General features: G+C 41.2%; 1 protein-coding gene across 1 annotated transcript in view; it reads left to right on the plus strand.

Moving 5' to 3' along the window:
• Positions 1-23,051, plus strand: part of SLC28A3 (solute carrier family 28 member 3) — a 123,960-nt gene that overhangs the window by 95,241 nt on the left and 5,668 nt on the right. Inside the window, exons 9-16 of the mRNA XM_044273688.1 lie at positions 1,050-1,130; positions 4,559-4,639; positions 9,196-9,321; positions 16,518-16,648; positions 18,286-18,454; positions 18,761-18,958; positions 19,300-19,381; positions 21,529-21,627. Of these exons, the coding sequence (XP_044129623.1) occupies positions 1,050-1,130; positions 4,559-4,639; positions 9,196-9,321; positions 16,518-16,648; positions 18,286-18,454; positions 18,761-18,958; positions 19,300-19,381; positions 21,529-21,627 (967 nt within the window). The remainder of the gene's footprint in view (positions 1-1,049; positions 1,131-4,558; positions 4,640-9,195; positions 9,322-16,517; positions 16,649-18,285; positions 18,455-18,760; positions 18,959-19,299; positions 19,382-21,528; positions 21,628-23,051) is intronic.

Raw genomic sequence — 23,051 nt, forward strand, 5'->3', positions numbered from 1 at the left:
TTCGAGTTCGCTCATCCCTATCTCTGAGGCTTCTGCCTTTTCGATAAGTAATACTGAGATAATTAGTAACGGCACTTGATAAGTCAGGGAATATTCGAAGAATGGCCCAGTACTTATTGAGAATTGTTCCAATTTCCTCATTGGCCCTATCATAGGTAGAAATTTGACGAATCAGGGCTTGTGTATTACCAAGGATTTTTTAGGAGTGAGGAGATCAGTTCTCTCCTGCATCCGAACTTCTTTAAAAACTTTCCTCAAGATTGTTTCAGGGTACCCCTATCCAGTAATCTATTATATAGTTTTTGGGCCTCCATATGAAAATCCTCAGATTTAGAGCAGTTTCTCCGAACACGTAAATATTGACCCCTAGGTATGCCTCTTTTTAGTGCCAGGGGGTGGTAGCTATCCCAGTGTAAGATGGAATTAGTAGATGTGGATTTCCTAAATATAGTAGTTGTCAATTTTACATCCTGTTTGTGTACTCTCACATCAAGAAAAGTAATTTCATCATCCTGAATTTTAAACCAATCTCGTTAGCATTCAACGTATCAATTAAATTGGTGAATTCATCCCTGCTACCATTCCATATCACAAAAAATATCGTCTGAAGACAACATTGGTTGCTGAGCTGGCATCCCCATTTAGGCACCAAAACCCATTTTCACTGGTAGACATGAGTCTTTGGGTGACCATGCACATTCAATAGCTGTCGAAAGAAGACCTCTCCCAACTCCCCATACATGTACACGTTTGGTTCAGCTAACGGATATGTGTATTCAATAGAGAGAGGAGAAAGCCCATTTCAATACTTTTGGGGGTGGCTTATGTCCTGGGAGAACTAATGAATTGGGTGAAAATGTTCATTTTGCCAGATCCTTCTCTCCTCCAACATCATCTGATGGGGAAAGTTGGTTGCTCCCTATACACATTAGACTGTTTTGTTCGGCTGACAATACACTAATGTGTATGACTCAGTGCCAACCAATTCTACATCCATAGAGGTGTGTCAGAGATCCCAGGCAAAATAAATATCTTCTTTTTTTTCTCAGGTTCTACCTATTGTGATATTCTTCAGCACCGTCATGTCAATGCTTTACTTCACCGGTTTCATGCAGTGGCTAATTAAAAAGGTAAATTTCCTTTCTTGTGTTGTATCATTTAAGTCTTATGTCCCCTTACATACCTTTGCAAAGGTTTTCCACTAGGTTTTTGGCATAAAAAAAGTCATTTAATTTGGCACAAACAGAATTTTGCACACAAAAAAATGTCACTATGTGTTCATCTGCTCTCGCCACTTTTTTTTAACAAAATACAGAAATCAGAAGAATTGCAGGGCTAAAGCTGTCCTACACATTTACAATCATTTACATCAGAAAACTGGCATCTACTGCAGATCCTAGCCAGAATACAGTAGATTTCATTTCTAACAGCAAAAATGAAATAGAAGGCATGCTCTGCTCAATAAACCGTCTGGATATTCCTCCAATGTGCTCTTTACTATACTGTTGTATGAAATGCCAGTCTTTACTTAATGAGCTGTCTTTATACAAGATCTTTAATAAAGATTCACTAAACATATTTATCCTTTTTTAATGTTTTAATCTTACAAATTGTTTAGCACATGGGCCATGTATTTTTAAAAGGGCTGGAATTAAAGGGGCTATTAAAAAATTAAGTAATACATACCATTATTTTAACTATGTCAATGGAAAAAACACACTGCTCTCCAATGTAATTTTTATCCCTTTTAGCCCTTACTCACCCCTCTGCAGCTCTGGTCTCTTCATTTTCTGTGGACAGCATCTCTTCAAGCATCTGCATCTTCCAGGAGTGAATTGCATTCAGATCTTGTTAAAGGGGTTCACCAGGTTCAAGGCTGAACCTGGATATATGAGTAGAGCATGGGAGCATTTACTTGCTCCGATGCTCTCCCTTGCCTTGCGCTGCATTGCTCAGCGCAAGGAATGTTTGTTTACTGACGTATCAGGCTTCACATCACTATGCTAGGTTCATGCCTGAACTTTAGGTATTATAGTCTGTCTAGTATTAGTGAACATTTCCAGTTTACTGTCTCTGAACCTCCACTGCCTGCCCTAAACACTACCTTTTTATTGTATTGACCCTCAGCTGCCTGCCCAGAACTCAGATTTGTTTTACAGATAGGCAGAGACTTTATCTGCCCTGTCTTTCAACTATTTCTTGACCTTGAGTATTGCCTGACCCCTTGGTGCTTTGCAACAATGTCTCTGACCCCCATGGGTCAGTTGGCAACTACACCAGGACTATTCCAAAAGGTAGTGGCCTGGTGGCTCCCTACAGTGCAGACCAAATCTGTGTATAGGGTTTGAAGGGTGAAAACCAGGGGACCACCAGGACACTGTACTCAGGAATAGCTTAACCCCTTCAGGACCGCAATCTGTATATATACGTGATAGCTGCACATACCCCGTGCAGTGCAAAGTATAGTACAACTATCAGCCCCACTGGATCTTCAAGATCCAAGAGGGAACTGATAAAAAAAAAAGTGAAAATAATAAAAGTAAAAATTCCTATAAAAAAATGAAAAAATAAAATAAAATACACATATTAGGTGTCACCGCGTCCGTAACGACCGTCTCTATAAATATATCACATGATGGACCCCGTCCGATAAACACCATAAAAATAAAATTAAAAAAACAGTGCCAAAAAAGCTATTTTTGTCACCTTACATCACAAAAAGTGCAACAGCAAGCGATCAAAAAGGCTTATGACCCCCAAAATAGTACCAATCAAACCGTCACCTCGTCCCGCAAAAAATGATTCCCTATTTAAGACAATCGCCCAAAAAATAAAAAAGATATGGCTCTCAGACTATAGAGACACTAAAACATAATTTTTTGGGTTTCAGAAATGCTATTATTGTGTAAAACTTAAATAAATAAGAAAACGTATACATATTAGGTATTGCCACGTCCGTAACGATCTTCTCTATAAAACTATCACATGACCTAACTCCTCAGATGAACGCTGTAAAAATAAATAAATGAAAACTGTTCCAAAACAGCCAATTTTTGGGTCACCTTGCCCCATAAAGTGTAATAATGAATGATCAAAAAATCCTATGTACCCAAAAATGGTACTAATAAAAACCTCAACACTTTCTGCAAAAAACGAGCTCCTGCACAAGACAATCGGCAGAAAAACAAAAAACATATGGCGTTCAGAAAACCAATCCAGCACAATCTACCTTCCAAAAACCGTATGGCATTCCTTTCCTTCTGCGCCCTGCCGTGTGCCCGTACAGCAGTTTACGATCATATGTGGGGTGTTTCTGTAAACCGCGGAATCAGGGTAATAAATATTGAGTTTTGTTTGGCTGTTAACCCTCAATGTGTTAAAGAAAAAAAATATATAAAATGGAAAATCTGCCAAAAAAGTGAAATTTTTAAATTTCATCTCCATTTTCCTTTAATTCTTGTGGAACGCCTAAAGGGTTAACAAAGTTTGTAAAATCAGTTTTGAGTAACTTGAGGGGTGCAGTTTCTATATTGGTGTCATTTATGGGGGTTTCCACTATGTAAGCCCCACAAAGGGACTTCAGACCTGAACTGGTCCTTTAAAAGTGGGTTTTGGAAATTTTCTTTAAAATTGTAAGAATTGCTTCTAAACTTCTAAGCCTTCTAACGTCCTAAAAAAAATAAAATGACATTTCCAAAATGATGCCAACATAAAGTAGACATATGGGGAATGTTAAGTAATAAATATTTTATTAGGTATCACTTTCTGTTTTAGAAGCAGAGAAATTGAAATTTGGAAAATTGTGAATTTTTCAATTTTTTTTGTAAATTTGGGATCTTTTCATAAATAAAGGTGAAATATATTGACTCAAATATATGACTATCATGAAGTACAATGTGTCACGAGAAAACAATCTTAGAATGGCTTGGATAAGTAAAAGTGTTCCAAAGCTATTACCACATAAAGCGACACATGTCAGATTTGTAAATTTTGACCTGGACACTGGGGCATCAATGACCCTTGGTCATGAAAGGGTTAAGGTCAAACCGGTTAGTTGGCGCAGTGGGTCCACCCTACAGTCCGTTACACCACTCTTTTTTGCATAATTGCTTTAGCCCTGCCATAGCATTTTAAGGGGGGTCAAGTCATAACAAGGGGAGTCAATTCAGGACAAGGGGGGGATCAAGTTGAGAGAGGAAATTCCTTTTTCACACAAGACCAGTTTTTTTTTTTGTCTTCAATATATGAACTGTTATTTGAAATACTATTTTTCCTATTGGCTTGTTATTTTCTTATTTTCCATGATCATCAGACACAATTTAGTGTAACAAATGTGCAAACACAGACAAAATCAGGAAGGTGAAAATATCTCAAGCTGAAATACAATTTCTAATAGACTTTTAGACTATAAATCAGTATTATTTTTAACACTGTTTTGTTGTTTGGAGCATAGAGTAAGAAAGCAAGTAGTTAAGGAGTATAGAAAGTTACGTGTCATATGTACTTGTTACAACGGCACAAAATGTGATTAATAACTATATTGCAATTTTTTTCAAAGGTTGGTTGGTTAATGCAAATTACCATGGCAACGACTCCTACAGAATCATTGGTGGCTGCTGGAAATATATTTGTGGGACAGGTATGGAAAATCAGTTTCTGTCTGTCTGTTCTGTACGCGCGACCAAACGACTGGACCGATCTTCACCAAATTTGGCACACAGGTACATCAGGTGTCCAGGAAGGTCTCAGCTCTCTAGGACATACCGTTCCTGAGATATTCCCAAAATAGGACCTGCATTAGCCAATAAAAGCCTGCAAGTCTCTCTCTTCATATCCCAACTGCCATATACACGGTCACATGTCTCTTATCAGCCAATAGAAGCTCGCAGGCCCTTAGTCTCCACATACACACAGTTTTACTCCAGGTTCCCATAACAACCCAAACATTTTTTCTTCACTGCTGTAGGTCAGCTTTAGGCTAGGGCTACACGACGACAATAAGTCGCACGACACATAGGGCACAACTATGCTGCTACATGCATCCATCTTGGATGGATTTTTTGCGACTGTCGTGTTGCTGTCACAGCATGTCGCAGTGCAACACCATAGCCTATCTTTATAAAAATGTTCTGCGATATTGGTGCGAAAAAATGTCGCGCAACACGTGTCGTCATGCAGCCCTAGCCTTGACGGGGCAGCTGCTGTGGAGGTCACTGTTAAACGGGTGGGCACTGCGGATGTTACTGTTAAGGAGGAAGGCCGCTGTGTAGGTCACTATTAAAGGGGAGGGCACTGTGGAGGTCACTGTTAAGGGGGCAGGGGCCACTATTAAAGGGGCAGCTGCTGTGGAGGTCACTGTTAAGTCAGCAGGGTACTGTGAGGTCACTGTTAAGGGAGCGGGGTACTGTGGAGGTCACTGTTAAGGGAGCGAGGTACTGTGGCAGTCACTGTTAAAGGGACAGGTTCTGTGGAGGTCTCTTTTAAGGGGACAGGGAACAGTGGAGGTCACAGATAAGTGAACAGTCCCCCATGGAGGTCAGTGTTAAGGGGCGGGGTGCTGTATAGGTCACTGTTAAGGGGAAGGACCCCTGAAGAGGTCAATGTCAAGGGAGTGGGGTGCTGTGAAACCCACTGTTAAAGGGGCGGGCTGCTGTGAAGGTCAAAGTTAAGGGAATGGGCTGCTGTGGAGGTCCCATTTTAAGAAGGTGGGGAACTGTGGGGGGTCAGTGTTAAGGGGTTAGGGGTTGTGCAGTTCACTGTTAAGGGGACAAGGTGCTGTAGAGGTCACTGTTATGGGGGATACTGTCGATATCTTTTAACGACACACAGAAACATTAACTGAAATAGATGAAATATACCTGTGCGAAGCCGGGTCCTTCTGCTAGTATTCATATAATAATCCCAGTTTCCAATTAATATAATAATCCAAGAATGAATGTCAGTTTCCTGATTTTTTTAATGAGCATGAGAATGCGTTATGTGATAAGAATGAATCTTAAAGGGGATGACAACATTCTAAATATAAATGGCGCTGTAACGCCTGTAGGTAGGGACAGACAAGGACAATGAGCCGTATCCTAGAACCCAGCCCACTTTCCTTATCTACTTGCAGTATAAGCCCTAATTGGCATAACCACAACTGGATGATGGTCCCTACTCTAAATAAGTGCAGAGATGGACAAACACCAACAGACAAACAAACACCAAAGCAGAGTCGTACATGAATGGGTCAGAACCAGACAGAGGGTGGTTAGGTGACAAGCCAAGGTCAGAAGCACAGAGGAATTAGTACACAAATGCAGGAACAGGGAACAAGGAACCTAGCTAGTGAGCCAAACAAGACTATCACTGGCACGGGTATATGGCCAGGAAGGGATTTAAATAGAGCACTGAGTGACTAGATTGGAACCTGATAGGTCCATTGACTTGGCGCTCCATTAGCAAGAAACACTAGTACACAGTAATAGAGAAGCTGAGCTAATCAGCCCACTGCTAATTTCCACCAGCACAGCACACGCCCACTGCAGGTAGAAACAGAGCACTGCATCCTGTTACTTAGGATGCGGCTGTGTTACCGGGGGACGTGGCTCAGCAGCGCGTCTCTCCCAGCTGGAGCATGCCGAAGCTGAGGATCGTGCCGCAGGAGCCTGGACAGGTACGTTTATTATAGGTGTGTGCCATAAAAATGATGTGTGGATATGTTCATAACTTGAGCTTCCCCTGTCTGGTCTATAATATGGAGCGGGACATGGGAAGTACACGCAGACAATTGCAGCATAGGGATGGATATGGTGGTCATTTGATATAACCTTTAGCAAAGATATGTACCTCTTCTGTTCTACTAACTGCTTCACTAATATACCGTATTTTTCGCCCCATAAGACACACTTTCCCCCCCTAAAATGGGGGGGAAATGCCCCTGCGTCTTATGGGGCGAATGCTCAAATTTTTTACATCGCAGGCTGCGATGTATGAGCGAGCGGGGAGGGGCTAAGAGGAGGAGCTGGGGGCCGGCAATTGCGGCGGGGCGGTGCAGTCACTGTACTCCAGCCCCGCCGCTCCAGTGCTGCAGTATACAAATATAAAATGTCTCATTCAATTAAAAGTGATTAAACATGCCCCCCCACTTTTAATATTACCATACACCCTAACAGCTTCTGTAGAATGCAGGAAGGCAGGCCTGGCAGGCGGCAGCGTAACTCCCTGATGTCACGTGCCTGCGCCGCCTACTTTATGAATGAAGCAGGCGGCGCAGGCACATGACGTCAGTGAGTGACACGCCGGCTGCCCAGCCTGCGTTGTACAGAAGCTGTTAGGATGTACGGTAATATTAGGAGTGAGGGGGCATGTTTAATCACTTTTAATTGAATGAGACATTTTATATTTGTATACTGCAGCACTGGAGCGGGGGGAGTGGAATCTGTGGATGACAGTTTTATGGGGGACATCTGTGGAAGGCACTGTTAAGGGCTGGGGGGTCTGTGGATGGCACTGTTATAAGCTGGGGGGTCTGTGGATGGCACTGTTATGGGCTGTGGGGTCTGTGGATGGCACTGTTGTGGGGTGGGGGGTCTGTGGATGGCACATATATAACAGCGCCACCCACAGATCCCCCATAACAGTGCCACCCACAGATCCCCCATAACAGTGCCATCCACAGATCACCCATAACAGTGCCATCCACAGATCCCCATAACAGTGTCAGCCACAGATCCCCCTGTAACAGTGTCAGAAACAGCAGATCCCCCTGTAACAGTGTCAGCCACAGATCCCCCTGTAACAGTGTCAACCACAGATCCCCCTGTAACAGTGTCAGCCACAGATCCCCTGTAACAGTGTCAGCCACAGATCCCCCCTGTAACAGTGTCAGCCACAGATCCCCCCTGTAACAGTGTCAGCCACAGATCCCCCTGTAACAGTGTCAGCCACAGATCCCCTGTAACAGTGTCAGCCACAGATCCCCCCTGTAACAGTGTCAGCCACAGATCCCCCCTGTAACAGTGTCAGCCACAGATCCCCCTGTAACAGTGTCAGCCACAGATCTCCCCTGTAACAGTGTCAGCCACAGATCCCCCCTGTAACAGTGTCCGTCACAGATCCCCCTGTAACAGTGTCAGCCACAGATCTCCCCTGTAACAGTGTCAGCCACAGATCCCCCCTGTAACAGTGTCCGTCACAGATCCCCCCCATAACAGTGCGTCATCCACAGATCCCCCATAACAGTGCGTCATCCACAGATCCCCCATAACAGTGCGTCATCCACAGATCCCCCATAACAGTGCATCATCCACAGATCCCCCATAACAGGCACACCAAAGCACACCTTTTGGTTAAAAAAATGTTTTTCCTTATTTTCCTCCCCAAAAACCTAGGTGCGTCTTATGGGCCGGTTCGTCTTATAGGGCGAAAAATACGGTAAATATTGGGGTTTGCTTGGGGGTGCGCTGCACTTTCCTGTAATAAAATGGAAACCTGATGGATTTGACATCCTCCATACAGAAGGTCACATCACAAAAAGTCCAAGTCGATTGATTCTAGTATTGCAACCCCACAAAAGCATGAAAAGTATATATTAAAACGCATCATTAGGGTAATGAGTTTTTTGTGACTATTCTAATCATCTAAATAGGGCTTGCAAAAAGAAACAACACCATTCTGATCTATAAAGCAGGGTTTTCAGTCGCAGACATTTCTGTAACAAATTTGCTGTATGTGGACATGTCCTTAAAGGCGTTGTGCAGGAGTTTTATGTTGATGACCTATCCTCATCCATATCTGATCAGCGGGGTCCGACACCCAGCACCCCCACCAATCAACTGAAGAGGAGGTGGTGCACCATGCAAGCGCTATTTTCTCTTCATTACATTGCCTGTCGTCTCAGAAGCGAATGGAGCGAGTACTTGCAATTACATAATGTCGCCGCTGCAAGGGAGACAATAGGCAGTGCAATGAAGAGGAAGTAGAGCTTGCTTGGAGCGCAGACTCCTCTTCAAACAGCTGATTAGCAGAGGTCCTGGGTGTCGGACCCCCACCTTTTAGATATTGATGAGCTATCCTGAGGGTAGGTGATCAATATAAAACTCCTACACAACACCTTTACTCTCCTTATACTAATTAACTTTTGAAAATATTGTCCCAACTGAGGTTTATGTTGAATACTTTCTTTATAGTTAACAATTTGTGTTTTATTTGTAGACTGAATCTCCTCTTCTGATAAGGCCATATCTGGAACATTTGACAAAATCAGAAATACATGCAGTGATGACTGCTGGATTTGCTACAATTGCAGGAAGCGTCCTTGGAGCATACATTTCATTTGGAGTAAGTAAAGATATTTACAGGCAGAATTAATAAAACTGGCGTTTCATATACCATTCTTGAAGTCCACTGGAGTGTGGTGTGGCAAATTAACTAAGAGGCACACAAATGAATACATTTGGTGCATTTTTTTAGCATTCCATGTGTCAGTTATGAGCTGGTGTTGGTTTGTGCTATCATTTATGTCAGTTTCTACCATAATTACAGTAATCTGTATACAAACCAGATTCCAAAAAAGTTGGGACACTATACAAATCGTGAATAAAAACTGAATGCAATGATGTGGAGATGGCAAATGTCAATATTTTATTCGTAATAGAATGTAGATGACAGATCAAACGTTTAATCCGAGTAAATGTATCATTTTAAAGGAAAAATACGTTGATTCAAAATTTCACGGTGTCAACAAATCCCAAAAAAGTTGGGACAAGTAGCAATAAGAGGCTGGAAAAAGTAAATTTGAGCATAACGAAGAGCTGGAAGACCAATTAACACTAATTAGGTCAATTGGCAACATGATTGGGTATAAAAAGAGCTTCTCAGAGTGGCAGTGTCTCTCAGAAGCCAAGATGGGTAGAGGATCACCAATTCCCACAATGTTGCGCAGAAAGATAGTGGAGCAATATCAGAAAGGTGTTACCCAGCGAAAAATTGCAAAGACTTTGCATCTATCATCATCAACTACTGTGCATAACATCATCCGAAGATTCAGAGAATCTGGAACAATCTCTGTGCGTAAGGGTCAAGGCCGTAAAACCATACTGGATGCCCGTGATCTCCGGGCCCTTAAACGACACTGCACCACAAACAGGAATGCTACTGTAAAGGAAATCACAGAATGGGCTCAGGAATACTTCCAGAAACCATTGTCAGTGAACACAATCCGCCGTGCCACCCACCGTTGCCAGCTGAAACTCTACAGTGCAAAGAAGAAGCCATTTCTAAGCAAGATCCACAAGCTCAGGCGTTTTCACTGGGCCAGGGATCATTTAAAATGGAGTGTGGCAAAATGGAAGACTGTTCTGTGGTCAGATGAGTCACGATTCAAAGTTCTTTTTGGAAATCTGGGACGCCATGTCATCCGGACCAAAGAGGACAAGGACAACCCAAGTTGTTCAGAAGCCTGCATCTCTGATGGTATGGGGTTGCATGAGTGCGTGTGGGCATGGGCATGGGCAGCTTGCATGTCTGGAAAGGCACCATCAATGCAGAAAAATATATTCAGGTTCTAGAACAACATGCTCCCATCCAGACGTCATCTCTTTCAGGGAAGACCCTGCATTTTTCAACAAGATAATGCCAGACCACATTCTGCATCAATCACAACATCATGGCTGCGTAGGAGAAGGATCCGGGTACTGAAATGGCCAGTCTGCAGTCCAGATCTTTCACCTATAGAGAACATTTGGCGCAGCATAAAGAGGAAGGTGCAACAAAGAAGGCCCAAGACGATTGAACAATTAGAGGCCTGTATTAGACAAGAATGGGAGAGCATTCCTATTTCTAAACTTGAGGAACTGGTCCCCTCGGTCCCCAGACGTCTGCTGAGTATTGTAAGAAGAAGGGGAGATGCCACACAGTGGTGAAAATGGCCTTGTCCCAACTTTTTGGGGATTTATTGACACCATGAAATTCTGATTCAACATATTTTTCCCTTAAAATGGTACATTTTCTCAGTTTAAACTTTTGTTCTGTGATTTATGTTCTATTCTGAATAAAATATTAGAAGTTGGCTCCTCCACATCATTGCATTCAGTATTTATTCACGATTTGTATAGTGTCCCAACTTTTTGGGAATCCGGTTAGTACTAAATTTGAGCACACTATGCTTGCGAAACAATTTGCAACTTTTTGATGCCAGAAAACTGCCACAAAGGCCATAATAAACTCCCACTTTGTGTTTCACTCACAATTTGCTGCATGTTAGGCCGCATGCACATGACCATGTGCAGTCAGGGAAACACAACCCATGTGTAGGCCACATCTCCTGATACACATGCCATGTTTCTTGGACTGCATACGTTGTACATGTGGCCTTATAGACATAATCTGCCGCCCATTAGATGATCATCCCCGTTTAACATCATTTTGCAGTTCATAAATAGATGTATAATAATAAACAATCATCAAAAAGTCTTCAGACCCTTTCACTTTTTTTCACATTTTGGTATGTATCGGCTTTGTCCTAAAGTTTGTTCTAAGTTATTTTAAATTTTGGCTAATTTGCTAAAAAGGAAAAACTGGACATAACTATTTGGATCCTTTGCTCTAACATTTAACTCTGGGAGCCTCCCATTGCTCTTCATCATCTTTGATCTTTTCTACACCTTCACTGGAGTTCATTTGTGGTAAATTCAGTTGATTGAACATGATTGGAAAACATACCCCCCTCTCTGAATAAGGTCTCACAGGTGACAATGCATATCAGAGCTAAAACCATGAGGAGTAAATAATTGCCTATAAAGACAGGATTGTGTGGAGGCACAGATCTGGAGAAGGGTACAGAATGTCTGCTGCACTGGAAGTTACCAAGAGCACAGTGGCCTCCATAATTCTTAAATGGAAGAAGTTTGGAACAACCAGAACTCTTCCTAGAGCTGTCCGCCCCAGCAAACTAAGTAATGAGGGAGAAGGGCCTTGCTAAGACAGGTGACCAAGAACTCCATGGTCACTCTGGTTAAGCTCCATAGATCCTGTGTGTAGATGGGAGAAGGTCAATCACCACTGTCTCATCCCACCAATCTGGGCTTTATGGCAGAGTAGCCAGAAAGAAACCTCTCCTCAGTAAAAGACACACCTGCAGTTTGTACCGAAGCACCTAGATGACTCTCAGATAAAAAAAAAACAAGATTCTCTAGTCTGCAGAAAACAAGATTGAGCTTTTGGACCTCAAATCTAAGTGTCATGTCTGGAGGAAAACAGACACTGCTCATCACCTGCCTAATACTATCCTTATAGTGAATCATGATGGTGGCAGCATCTGAAACCCATGTACCGGGGTGGGCTCCCCAGGATACAGTGAAGTCACGAACAAGGAAAGCCCAACACCAGCTTTTGCCAAAACAGAATTTTACTTAAATGTGGCAATAAACACAACCACAAATGCTGGGAACATGCAATACATTTACATACACCCAGCCCAAAGGTTGAGACCCTTGTGCCACACAGCACGGCGCCCTCCGATGGATGCAGGAGGAAATTGCAGTATATTACCTACTGGCTGGCACAACTAAACTGCCACACTTTACCTGTTATTACCCTAAAAAACAAGAACAACTGTTTGAGTGTGTGGTAGGGGCTAGCCTGCGGTGCAGCACAACAGCTCACAATCTTACAATGCTCTACAGAATTCCCCCTCCCATAACTGCCTGGCTTGAGTTTGTGGAGAAGTTTATCTGCTCTCCAGTGTAAAATGTCCCTTTAAATTATGAAGTCCTTGCAATGAACAATAGCAACACTTGTAGCCTGACACAAACAGTGACCCTATCTAACTAACTACAGGTCTGGTCTCACTGTGGTGAGGTGCATGCACGATCTTACCGACCCGGGTCTGCTCTGTATCTGCTGGTTACTCGGAACCAAACAAATGCCTCTCCAACAAGCATGCAGTCCCACAGTGTATGTAACTTGGCTCCTCAGCTCTCATCAGCATTCCAGGAAGCAATCCTTGTTCCTCTGGACAGGATCAGGGTCTTGGACACGATTAGCTTTATGTAGCTGCAGCTCTGGTCACTGAGGTATGCTCCCACATCTGGATGTCGTCAGATCCTCTGCTCACACAGTTCCTCAGTCTCAGCTTCCTCTAGGATGGCTGCTTCCTTTTCTTCTCCAGGCTCTGAAACTCCACCTCTTATGAATATGGAAATATATGCAGCCTGTTAGCTATGTTTAGGAAACAGCGGTATCTTTTGGCCAAACGGCAGAATGTCAGTCCAGATCATTTTATTTCATCTATACAAACGATGTTCAGACAATGAAAGCTGTTTTCCTATCTCACACATAATGCTGTGGGGGTGTTTTTTAGCAGCTGGGACAGGGAGACTGATCAGGGTTGAGGAAAAGCTGAATGGAGCAAGTGCAGCGATGTTCTTAATGAAAACTTAATCCAGAGTGCTCTGGACCTCAGACTGGGCCAAAGGTTCCCCTTCCAACAAGGCAATGAGCCTAAGCACACAACCAAGACAAAACAGTAGTCGCTTAGGGATCACCCTTTGAATGTCCTGAAACCAGAGCCCTGACTTGAACCCAAGTGCGCATCTTGGGAGAGACCTGAAAATGGCTGTCCACCCACGGCCCATTCCAACCTGACAGAGCTTCAGAGGATCTGCAGAGAAGAATGGCAGAACATCCCCAAATCCAGGCTTGCAAAACTTGTGGGTAAAAGGTGTGAATACTTATGTAAATGCAATATTTTAGTTTTTCCTTTTAAATAAATTAGCAAAGATTTCAAACATACTGGTTTCACTTTGTCATTATTGGATATTGAGTGCAGAATTATAGAGAAACCCGTTATTTTTTTATTTTAGCACAAGGCCACAATGCAACAATGCAACAAAATGCATAAAAAGTGAAAAGGTACATTGTACATAATCAAAGAAACTTTGTAAATACATTATATTAATTAATTATCTTGCACTGATCTTCATTCAAAATTCTGCATGTTGGTGTTATTATTGTAAATGTTCAACAAGCATATCAAAAGATATCTCTAACAGCTCTTAACAGGCTTGCAAACGAGAACATACAAGTGCCTTGCAAAAGTATTTACCCCTCACCTTCCTGCCAGCCTTAGTGTTTTTCCTGTTTTGTTGCAATACAACCTGAAATAAAAATGCTTTTTAGGGGGCCATACAATTTGATTTATACAACATGACAACTACTTTGAAGGTGTAAAATATTTTTTACTGTGACACAAACAATAACTAAGACAAAAAACAGAGAACATATATACACTCCCTGAAAGTCAATACTTCTTGGAGCCACATTTTGCTGCATTGACAGATGCAAGTCCCTTTGGGTATGTGTCTATTAGCTTAACACAACTAGACATTAGAATTTTTGCTCATTCTTCTAGGCAAAACTGCTCCAACTCCTTCAAGTAAAGCTACTTTCACAGAAGAGCTAAAGCTACCCGGCAGGCTGTTCCAGCAGAGAATCCGCCTGCCAAGTTCACTGTATCTGGCCTAGCCGGATAGGGCCATGCATTGGTTTTTGTTCAGCTGAAATCTGGTACTCATACCAGAAACTGGTCAGATCCCCGCCAGATCCCATTACAGTTAATGAGCTCTGGCAGTAAACGGCAGTATCTGACAAGGCAAGATATGAAGAACTCCAGCAGGCTTTTCCTCTGCTGGAACAGCTTGCCAGACAGTTTTAACTCATGTGTGAAACTAGCCTTAGATTCACAGCACCAGTTGGACTAAGCCAGTCCAATACATTTAAAGGCTATAGACACCATTGGAGGCATTTTTTATTATTGTATTTTACTCATTTGGGGCCAAAATTGGTCTTTATTAAAAATGTTTAACCTTTTTTTTTCTCTACAGCTTTCATTTTTGCAGGCTATTGCTTTCTGTTTCACACTGAGTCCATCAGAAAACTGCCCTGATGGCTCCATTTGTAACCCTTATCTCTGAACTCCTGACAGCTCCTAAAAACTAATTTAAGCTATATTTTTAACAAGCTGATATAAGTTTAGCTATGATGAGAGTTTATGAGGTGTCAGGAGTTCAGACATAAGGGCTACAGTTGGAGCTGACAGAGTAGTTCACTGATTCATAGCCTTTAAATGTTTTCTTAAACCACTCCAGTGTAGCATTAGCAGTACATTTAGGGTTATTGTCCTGATGGAATCTCTGTCCTAATCTCAAATCTCTGGCAGACTGAAACAGGTTTTCCTCAAGAATTGCCCTGTATTAACGCTATCCTTCAGTCCTTGCTATTTTTCTAGCCTCTGCTGATGAAAAGCATCACTACAGCATAAACCTGCCACCACCATGCTTCACTGTGGGATTGGTGTTCTTGGAGAGATAGAAAGTGTAGGGTTTGTACCACACATAGGGTAACTGCAAATGTTTTTCCTTATGTGTTTTTCTTTTTCTGCCCACTCTTCCATAAAGCTCACTCTGTGGAGAATACGACTTATGGTGGCCCTTGGATAGATACCTCCATCTCCACTGTGAATCTTTGGGGCTACTTCAGTATTATCATTGGTGTCCTTGTTGATTCTCTGATTAATGTGCTTTTTACTTGGTCTGTGACTTAAGCTTAAGTTTTTTTTTTTAATCTACTTATACAATTTGCAGGTTGTAATGCAACAAAACAGAATAAACACAAATGGGGTGAATACTTTCGCAAGGCACTGATTGTACAGGCCAGTGGTAGTTTTTATTGTGATAGATATGTATGTATATATATATATATATATATATATATATGAATGTGGTCATGCAGATCTCATACTTTTGCCTGCACAATAACCTGCAGGAGGACAACTGTGTTTGAGAAATTTTCAATCTTAGCTGTTTAACCCCTTATTAACACATTGTGATGTACAGTACATTATTTGTCGCTAGCAGAGGGCGGCTGTCATTAACAGCTACATTCCCCCAAGGTCCAGAATTGGAACTGTGACAATAAGGCCTAGCATTGCAATTGTCAGGGCTTACAATTTTATACCAGCTGTCTGAAGCCCAACAAAGGCCCCCAGGATTGCCTAATATTCGTTCCTCTTAGGGCACCCTTTAGGTATGCCATAACAGATACCTGTACATTTTACATGTATAGGCAGTAAGAAAGAAAAGTAGAAAATATAAAAAATAATTAAATGAACTCTGTCAGTACATTTCAGCCCACTAACAGATGAAACACAGATGAGAAGTTGGCATTAAAAAGTTTTTGCATAGAATAGTTGAAAAATTTACTTTAACTCCGTCTTACACCATATGCAATTAGCTAACAAGTATCCACTGTGAGTTGTCAGGGAAGTGTCCTGGCGTTTTTTCAATAATTCTTCCTAACTCTTCCATTTTCAACTTGACTGATGGGTCTAGTGTTCCCTTGAAATCCAAAGAAATCTTCTAGCAAATAGGTACAATAACGACATCTAAACTTATACGTGTGACCTTCATATGGAGGACTACATAGGACTAGTCTGTAGGAAAATATCAGATTTACATGTTTGCGTTTCTCATTTGTAGGTATCTTCTTCTCACCTGTTGACTGCCTCTGTCATGTCTGCCCCAGCTGCACTTGCTGTAGCCAAGTTATTCTGGCCAGAAACTGAACCAGTGAAAATTAATATGGAGCATGGGCTTAAACTGGAGAAAGGGTAAGAGGTATATAGATGGTAACGTTACAATTTTATGTGGCCAATGAGAAGACAAAGCTATAAATAGTTTTAAAACAATATGTATTCCTTATTTTTTTAATATTCAGAGATTTAGCTAAATGTACTATTTGTGCACAAAGTACAGTAATACATATACCGCAATAGTATTACATGAGAGAATATATTCACAGTCCACTAATCAGTTTATACTGCAAAGTACCACAAATAATACTACAATAAATGTGACAGTATGTGTATGGCATATAGACAAGAAAAATGCATGTAATGTAGTTAATGTTGATATACAATGAATACAATAGTCAGCCTGTGCCCAATACACAAATATGTACACCCCCACTCCATCCAAATTGCAGGAAGTGGTTCCCTGCAAGATGTTTCGGAGAGACCAGAAAGATGTTAGTTATATGCCATTTCGGCTCTGATAAGGGCTGACTTGGATGGTATGGTAGCAACGCACTGTAGTTGAGACACTGGCTACAACTAGTGGAAGCACTGGCAATGTCTTACAGGGTCATTGGCATTGATCACCTATGCTGCCTTCGGACATATTTTTCCAATTTTTTTAAGTCATGATATTGAAGAGCATTGCTGAACCTATGCACATGCAAATGCAACTATATGTATATGTGAATGTGAGGGGGCACATTCAGAAGGGAAACACTTAATGGATGATATAATAGTATTTTAATACTTTAAAAACATACCCTTAAAATTAATATAAAACATACATAAAAACGCACATATAAGGAACGTCGCATGCAACACTCCTACACAATGATATATAGTTGTAGGTCAATGCCGCAGTAATGTCCCAATTCAATGTGCTTGTAATAATAGTGCAAACAATGTCCCGATCAGAGTCCTATTTTGTGCAATAGTAATATAGTAATGGCACTGTGGCCAAATGTCCCAATCAGAGTCCTAATTTTGTAGGGTGTTGGTATAGTAATGGCACTGTGGCCAATTCTGATAGAACAGTGATGGTAATATAGCAATTCTGATGGAACAGTGATGGTATTATAGCAATGGCACTATGGCCAAATCCTGATGGAGCAGTAATGGTATCAATATACCTAGTACCAATGTCCGGTGGTGTGAGCGTTCAAAGGTAAGTTGTTAATGCTGACTTCACAATGAGACTGACAATCCGGTTACTTACAGTCTCTTGCAGCTTGTGACGTCCAAGTGCGAGCCCGGTCTTCCCCTTCTTGGCTGCCTGTCCGCAGTGCTGGCTTCCCAGGCGGCCGTACACTCGTAGCGTCCCACGTGGTGTACCCGGCCGAGCGTGGCGTCCCACGTGACCTGGTTGTCTAGGGTACCGGCTGGACTCTGAACTGACGTCACTGCTGTGCGACTTGTACTCCGGTTCTATGCCGAAAGGAGATCTCGTACATTCATATCCTTTTGATATCAGGCTTTCTTGTTCTTTCTATGAATCCACGCTCACTCTGTATTGCCAGACGCGTTTCAGGGTCTTACGCCCCTTCCACAGTGTATAGAATACAATTACCTTAGATTTTAACTACTTATATTGTCCTTGTCATGTCACATACACAAGGATTTATGCATATTATCTGGTATATTTACTCTGCTTGATTCTGTTTGTTTCAAATCAGGGATGCAAGAAATATTCTGGAAGCTGCAAGTCAAGGAGCTTCTGCATCAATTTCTTTGGTGGCAAACATAGCTGTGAACCTGATGGCTTTTCTCTCACTGCTAGCGTTCTTCAATGCTGTCCTCTCGTGGCTGGGAAATATGTTTGATTATCCACAGTTAAGCTTTGAGGTAAACCTTTAGTTTTAAAGATCAAGATATACATTTTTGGACTAAAGCTGCCCATACACCTTCAGTAGCTGTCAACCGAATGCTCATTTGGTGGACAGCTACCTCCCCCCAATAAATGTAGACATTCAGTCCGGCCACGCTTGGATGTATTTTCAATAGGGAGAGAAGATAAATCTGCAGCCAAATACCTCCAGGTATTGAAAGAATATGGATTGCAGTTTACACTGCAGAATTACATTCAACATGCACAGCGTCTTAATAAATAATATGGACATGCTTATATATAATGATAATTTTTTAACACAGGTAATATGTTCGTATGTCTTCATGCCATTCTCCTTCATGATGGGTGTAGACTGGGAAGACAGCTTCATAGTTGGAAAACTTATAGGATACAAGACATTTTTTAATGAGTTTGTTGCATATGAATACCTTGCTGGGCTGATCAACAAGAGGAAGAAAAATGAGCAGCTGTTTATAGATGGAGTAAAGCAATATATGTCAGTAAGTATAATTCTACCAAAACATTTGTCTTCCAGAAACAGCTCTCACCCTTGACTGCATTCAGAATAGTGCTAATATGCAATACTTCATGCAGGGATAAGAGTGGCACCTTTTCTGAAAAAGAAAAGTCATATTTTTCTAACCTCAAACATGTGTTTACCATGCTTTTTGAGTGAGAATTAGACACTGCCAACGGATTTCATTCTGTGATTCCATTTCAATCTTACTAAAGTAGTAAATATGCTTTGGATTTGCCCTCTTTCTCTCTCAAAACTCAGTCAGTAACACCCTTTATGTAAATTACTTGTTATTTCTCATTATTGTTATGTCTTGTGTTTTAGGTTAGGTCGGAAGTTATTGCGACATATGCTTTGTGTGGATTTGCTAATTTTGGCTCCTTGGGAATTACTATTGGTGGACTTTGTACGTATATGCATTTTTTTTTCCTTATTTGTTATGTTAAAGTCTAAACCATTAATGGAATGACACTATGACAAAATGTTGCTTACCAGCCTTTGTTAGGTCAACTGATTTACAGACCACCAATAAATCAAGTTTTCTAAGTAAGAGGTCCTAATTTCTGCCCGGGGAGACCTCATCCACTATGAAAAGCAGCCTGGAAATCACATACAAACATACTAAAGAAAATATATTTTTCTTTTTAGTATAACATAATTTCCAAACATTACACAGTGTTTCGTGTCCAGTGTTGAATGGCCTTTGTCTTATAGTCTATGGGTTATCCCTTGTTGCCTTAAAATAGTGGAATTGGAAAGACTCTCCTATGTTTCTCCACTGTCTTGAGAGGGCTAGGGCTCCAGTGCAACTTTTTGCATTGTGATTTTTCTAATTTTAACAATTAGTCCACAACTATAGAAAGAGCCCTGACCCAGAGTGATTTGGGTTGTATACAACTGAGTGTAGTCAGTAATGTGGCAATAGCTTAGAAGGTAAAGATTAAAAAAAAATCACAGTGGAGCCTTGGCCTAAAGCACAGAAATCTAAATTTCACCAAATGCTCTGAGAGGCCAATGGTGACTGCTCAGTGAGAACATTTTGCTTTACAAATAGAGAACCCTCCTTAGATTGAGTGCAAGACATTTTATTCACTCACATGCTATATGGTAATTAGATGCCAAGTGTCTACTGTGCATTACTTATCGATACATGCTTAATTGTTCTGCTCTTTAACAAGTAAACCCTTACAAACCTGGCCCCTGTTGTCTAAAAGGACAACTTCAGCCTTCCCATACATCATGAGACATGCTTTTCAAAAGGAAGGCTGGAGTCCTGAATCATATGATGTACTTTCCAATGGGGAGAAGTGAGAGGTTTGAGAGGTTTACTAGCAAAAAAGCAGGAAACTTCACCAAGCAAATAATGTCCATTAGTCATAGACTACCTTTAAGAAATTGCTTGAAAACCTTTTTATGGGTCAAGCATGCATGTTTTTTTCAATGATGAGGGGGGATACATCACTAACAGAAACATAGAGGCTCTTATCTCGTGGAGGAACAAACAATTGAAGAAATCACATAAATCCAGTCCTACTTGCTAATGATGTCAGATGTTGGGAAATAGACTGGCTGCCTCCATACTGCAGTACCCCAGAACAGGGTTACTGCAAAGGGTAAATTAATGTAATGTTATATTCTTAAGTGAAATGTTGTGATTTATTATATTTGTGTACTTAATGGCATTGTATGAGCAATTAGGGGTTACGCCTGTGTTTGCAGGTTAGGTTTCTAGAGAGATAGACCCTGGGTCCACCACGTAGAAGTCTGTTAGCAGAGGAAGAGGACAGACATGTGTGAGAACACTCTGCAGTCAAAAACCTAAACATTTCAGTGAATCACCATCTATGAGTTTGCTACAAATAAAGAACAATTGGTGTATTATAGTACTTCATAAAGAGAAAAGGAAGTTATAGGGTGCAGGAACCACAAGGCTGTGCAGTGGAGTCCATCAGCAAGGTACAGTATTGTGCACATTTATTGCAGAGAGAGACCTTGCTGCTGTGAAAGGGAATACTGCCAGTGCACCCTTCCACACTTTGAGACGGTTTGGCCAGCTGTATCTTAAATGTGCACCCCTCAGTCCAGAAATTTTCAGAAGCAAAAACCAAGAACCTCATTACCAGCCTATGGTTCTGTTGAGAGAGTTTGGAAAGACAGAGGAAAGGAGTATGACAACCCCCTATTATTGCTGCTCTCCATACACTGTTATTGGGGACAGTGCTACAACTTGTATTCTGCACCTTAGTAAAGAGAGACTTATTTATTGATACCAACTGGCCTGGTTATTGACTCCACCATACATTGGCCACTGTGCCCACACTCCTGCCTTGCACCCTGCCAAATACCTAGCATCAAGACCACCCCAATTACCACCAGGCAGAAACAGCAATGCCAGAGTGTGCCCTGAGGTAAGAAAGGGTGCACCCTTCGCCTCCCTGATGGGCCGCTGCAGTACATATGTGCATGGTTAGCTTTACTGTTTTGTTTTTTGCTAGTAATATATAATTTGGATAATCATGTTTTACATATGTTTGCCTCTGTTATATGTTGTAGCCTCAATGGCACCAAGCAGAAAGGGTGACATTGCAGCTGGTGCAATACGGGCCATGATCGCTGGTACAGTGGCATGCTTCATGACTGCTTGCATTGCAGGTATTGTATTAGTAACAGCAAAGTTCAGTACTTCACATTTTTATTAACTGTACAAACTCTTCCCTTAAAGTTGTACTGCAGTTGAAATTTGTTCTAATATACTGTACCTTCTCTATCAGGAGCATACAGGTGCGGGACTCATTAAAGTTACCGCACTGTACAGTGTAGCACAGTGCTGCACATGCGTGCCCATCACATGAACTGGACACATTTTTATCCACTGAAAGTAAACAGTGAAACCTTCTATTAACCCCTTAGTGACCACCCATATGCCTTTTTACGACGGTCACTTTAACCCACGAGTCGCCAGTCTCTCCGATCTCCTGGTACCTGCCACGGGAACGTCCGTGAAACTAGTCAATGTTATTAAAATGCAATGCACTATAGGGACAATGCATTGCATTTTAAAAGCAATCAAAATATTGTCTGTGGTAAAAAAAAACTGAAAAAAACACATGTATTAAATATGCTTTTTTTCCATTAAAAATACGCTTTTCAATGAAACAAATTGCAAAAAAAAAATCCTCCCCATATGTTTAGTATTGCCGCATCCGTAAAGACCCGGACTACATAAATATCATATAAATTATTCCCCACGGTGAACGCCGTAAAAAAAACCAGTATTGATAATTTATTCTTAGTTGCCACCAAAAAAACTTAATAACAAGCGATCAAAAAGCGCCATTTACTCCGAAATGATACCAATGAAAAATACAAGTCGTCCCGCAAAAATCAAGCCCTCACACAAGAGCGCTCCATAGAAATAAAAGTAAAGTTCTGGGTCTTGGGAAGCGGCAATGCACATAAAAATTTTCTTTAAAAAAAAAAAAAGGGTTTTATTGCAAAAAAATTGTAAAACGTTAAAAAAAATATATGTATTTGGTATCACTGTAATCATAGTGACCCAGAGAATAAAGATATTATGTTTTTTATATTAAAAAAATGAACGCCGTAAAATTTATAACGTAAAAATGCAGTGGTAGTATAGCAGTTTTTCCCATTTCCCCCCGAGAAAGAGTTATCAGAAAGTTATGTGTAACCCAAAATGTCGCTATTAAAAACTACAACTTGTCCCGTAAAAAACAAGCCCTCATAAAGCTGTATAATAATAAAATAAAAGTTATAGCTCTTGGAACGCGACGATGAAAAAAGGAAGAAAAACGCTTGGTCAGTAAGGCCCAAACCATCCTGGTCACTAAGGGGTTAAATGGTAACAAGCAGAGAACTTGAAAGCCATAAGAAAGCAATAAGATTGTTTAATGATTTTCCAGTATACTAACAATAACACTGTTAACGTTAAGGCTCTTTTCACTTGTGTTCTGTACTGTGTTCTGTAGTGCCCTTGGATATATACATTTAAGAAATGCCAGTCCATTCCATGTTAAAAAGGTGTTCTTTATGATATACCTTTTTTTATAGGATGC

This window comes from Bufo gargarizans, chromosome 1 (assembly GCF_014858855.1).
Source record: "Bufo gargarizans isolate SCDJY-AF-19 chromosome 1, ASM1485885v1, whole genome shotgun sequence".
Lineage (NCBI taxonomy): Eukaryota > Metazoa > Chordata > Amphibia > Anura > Bufonidae > Bufo > Bufo gargarizans.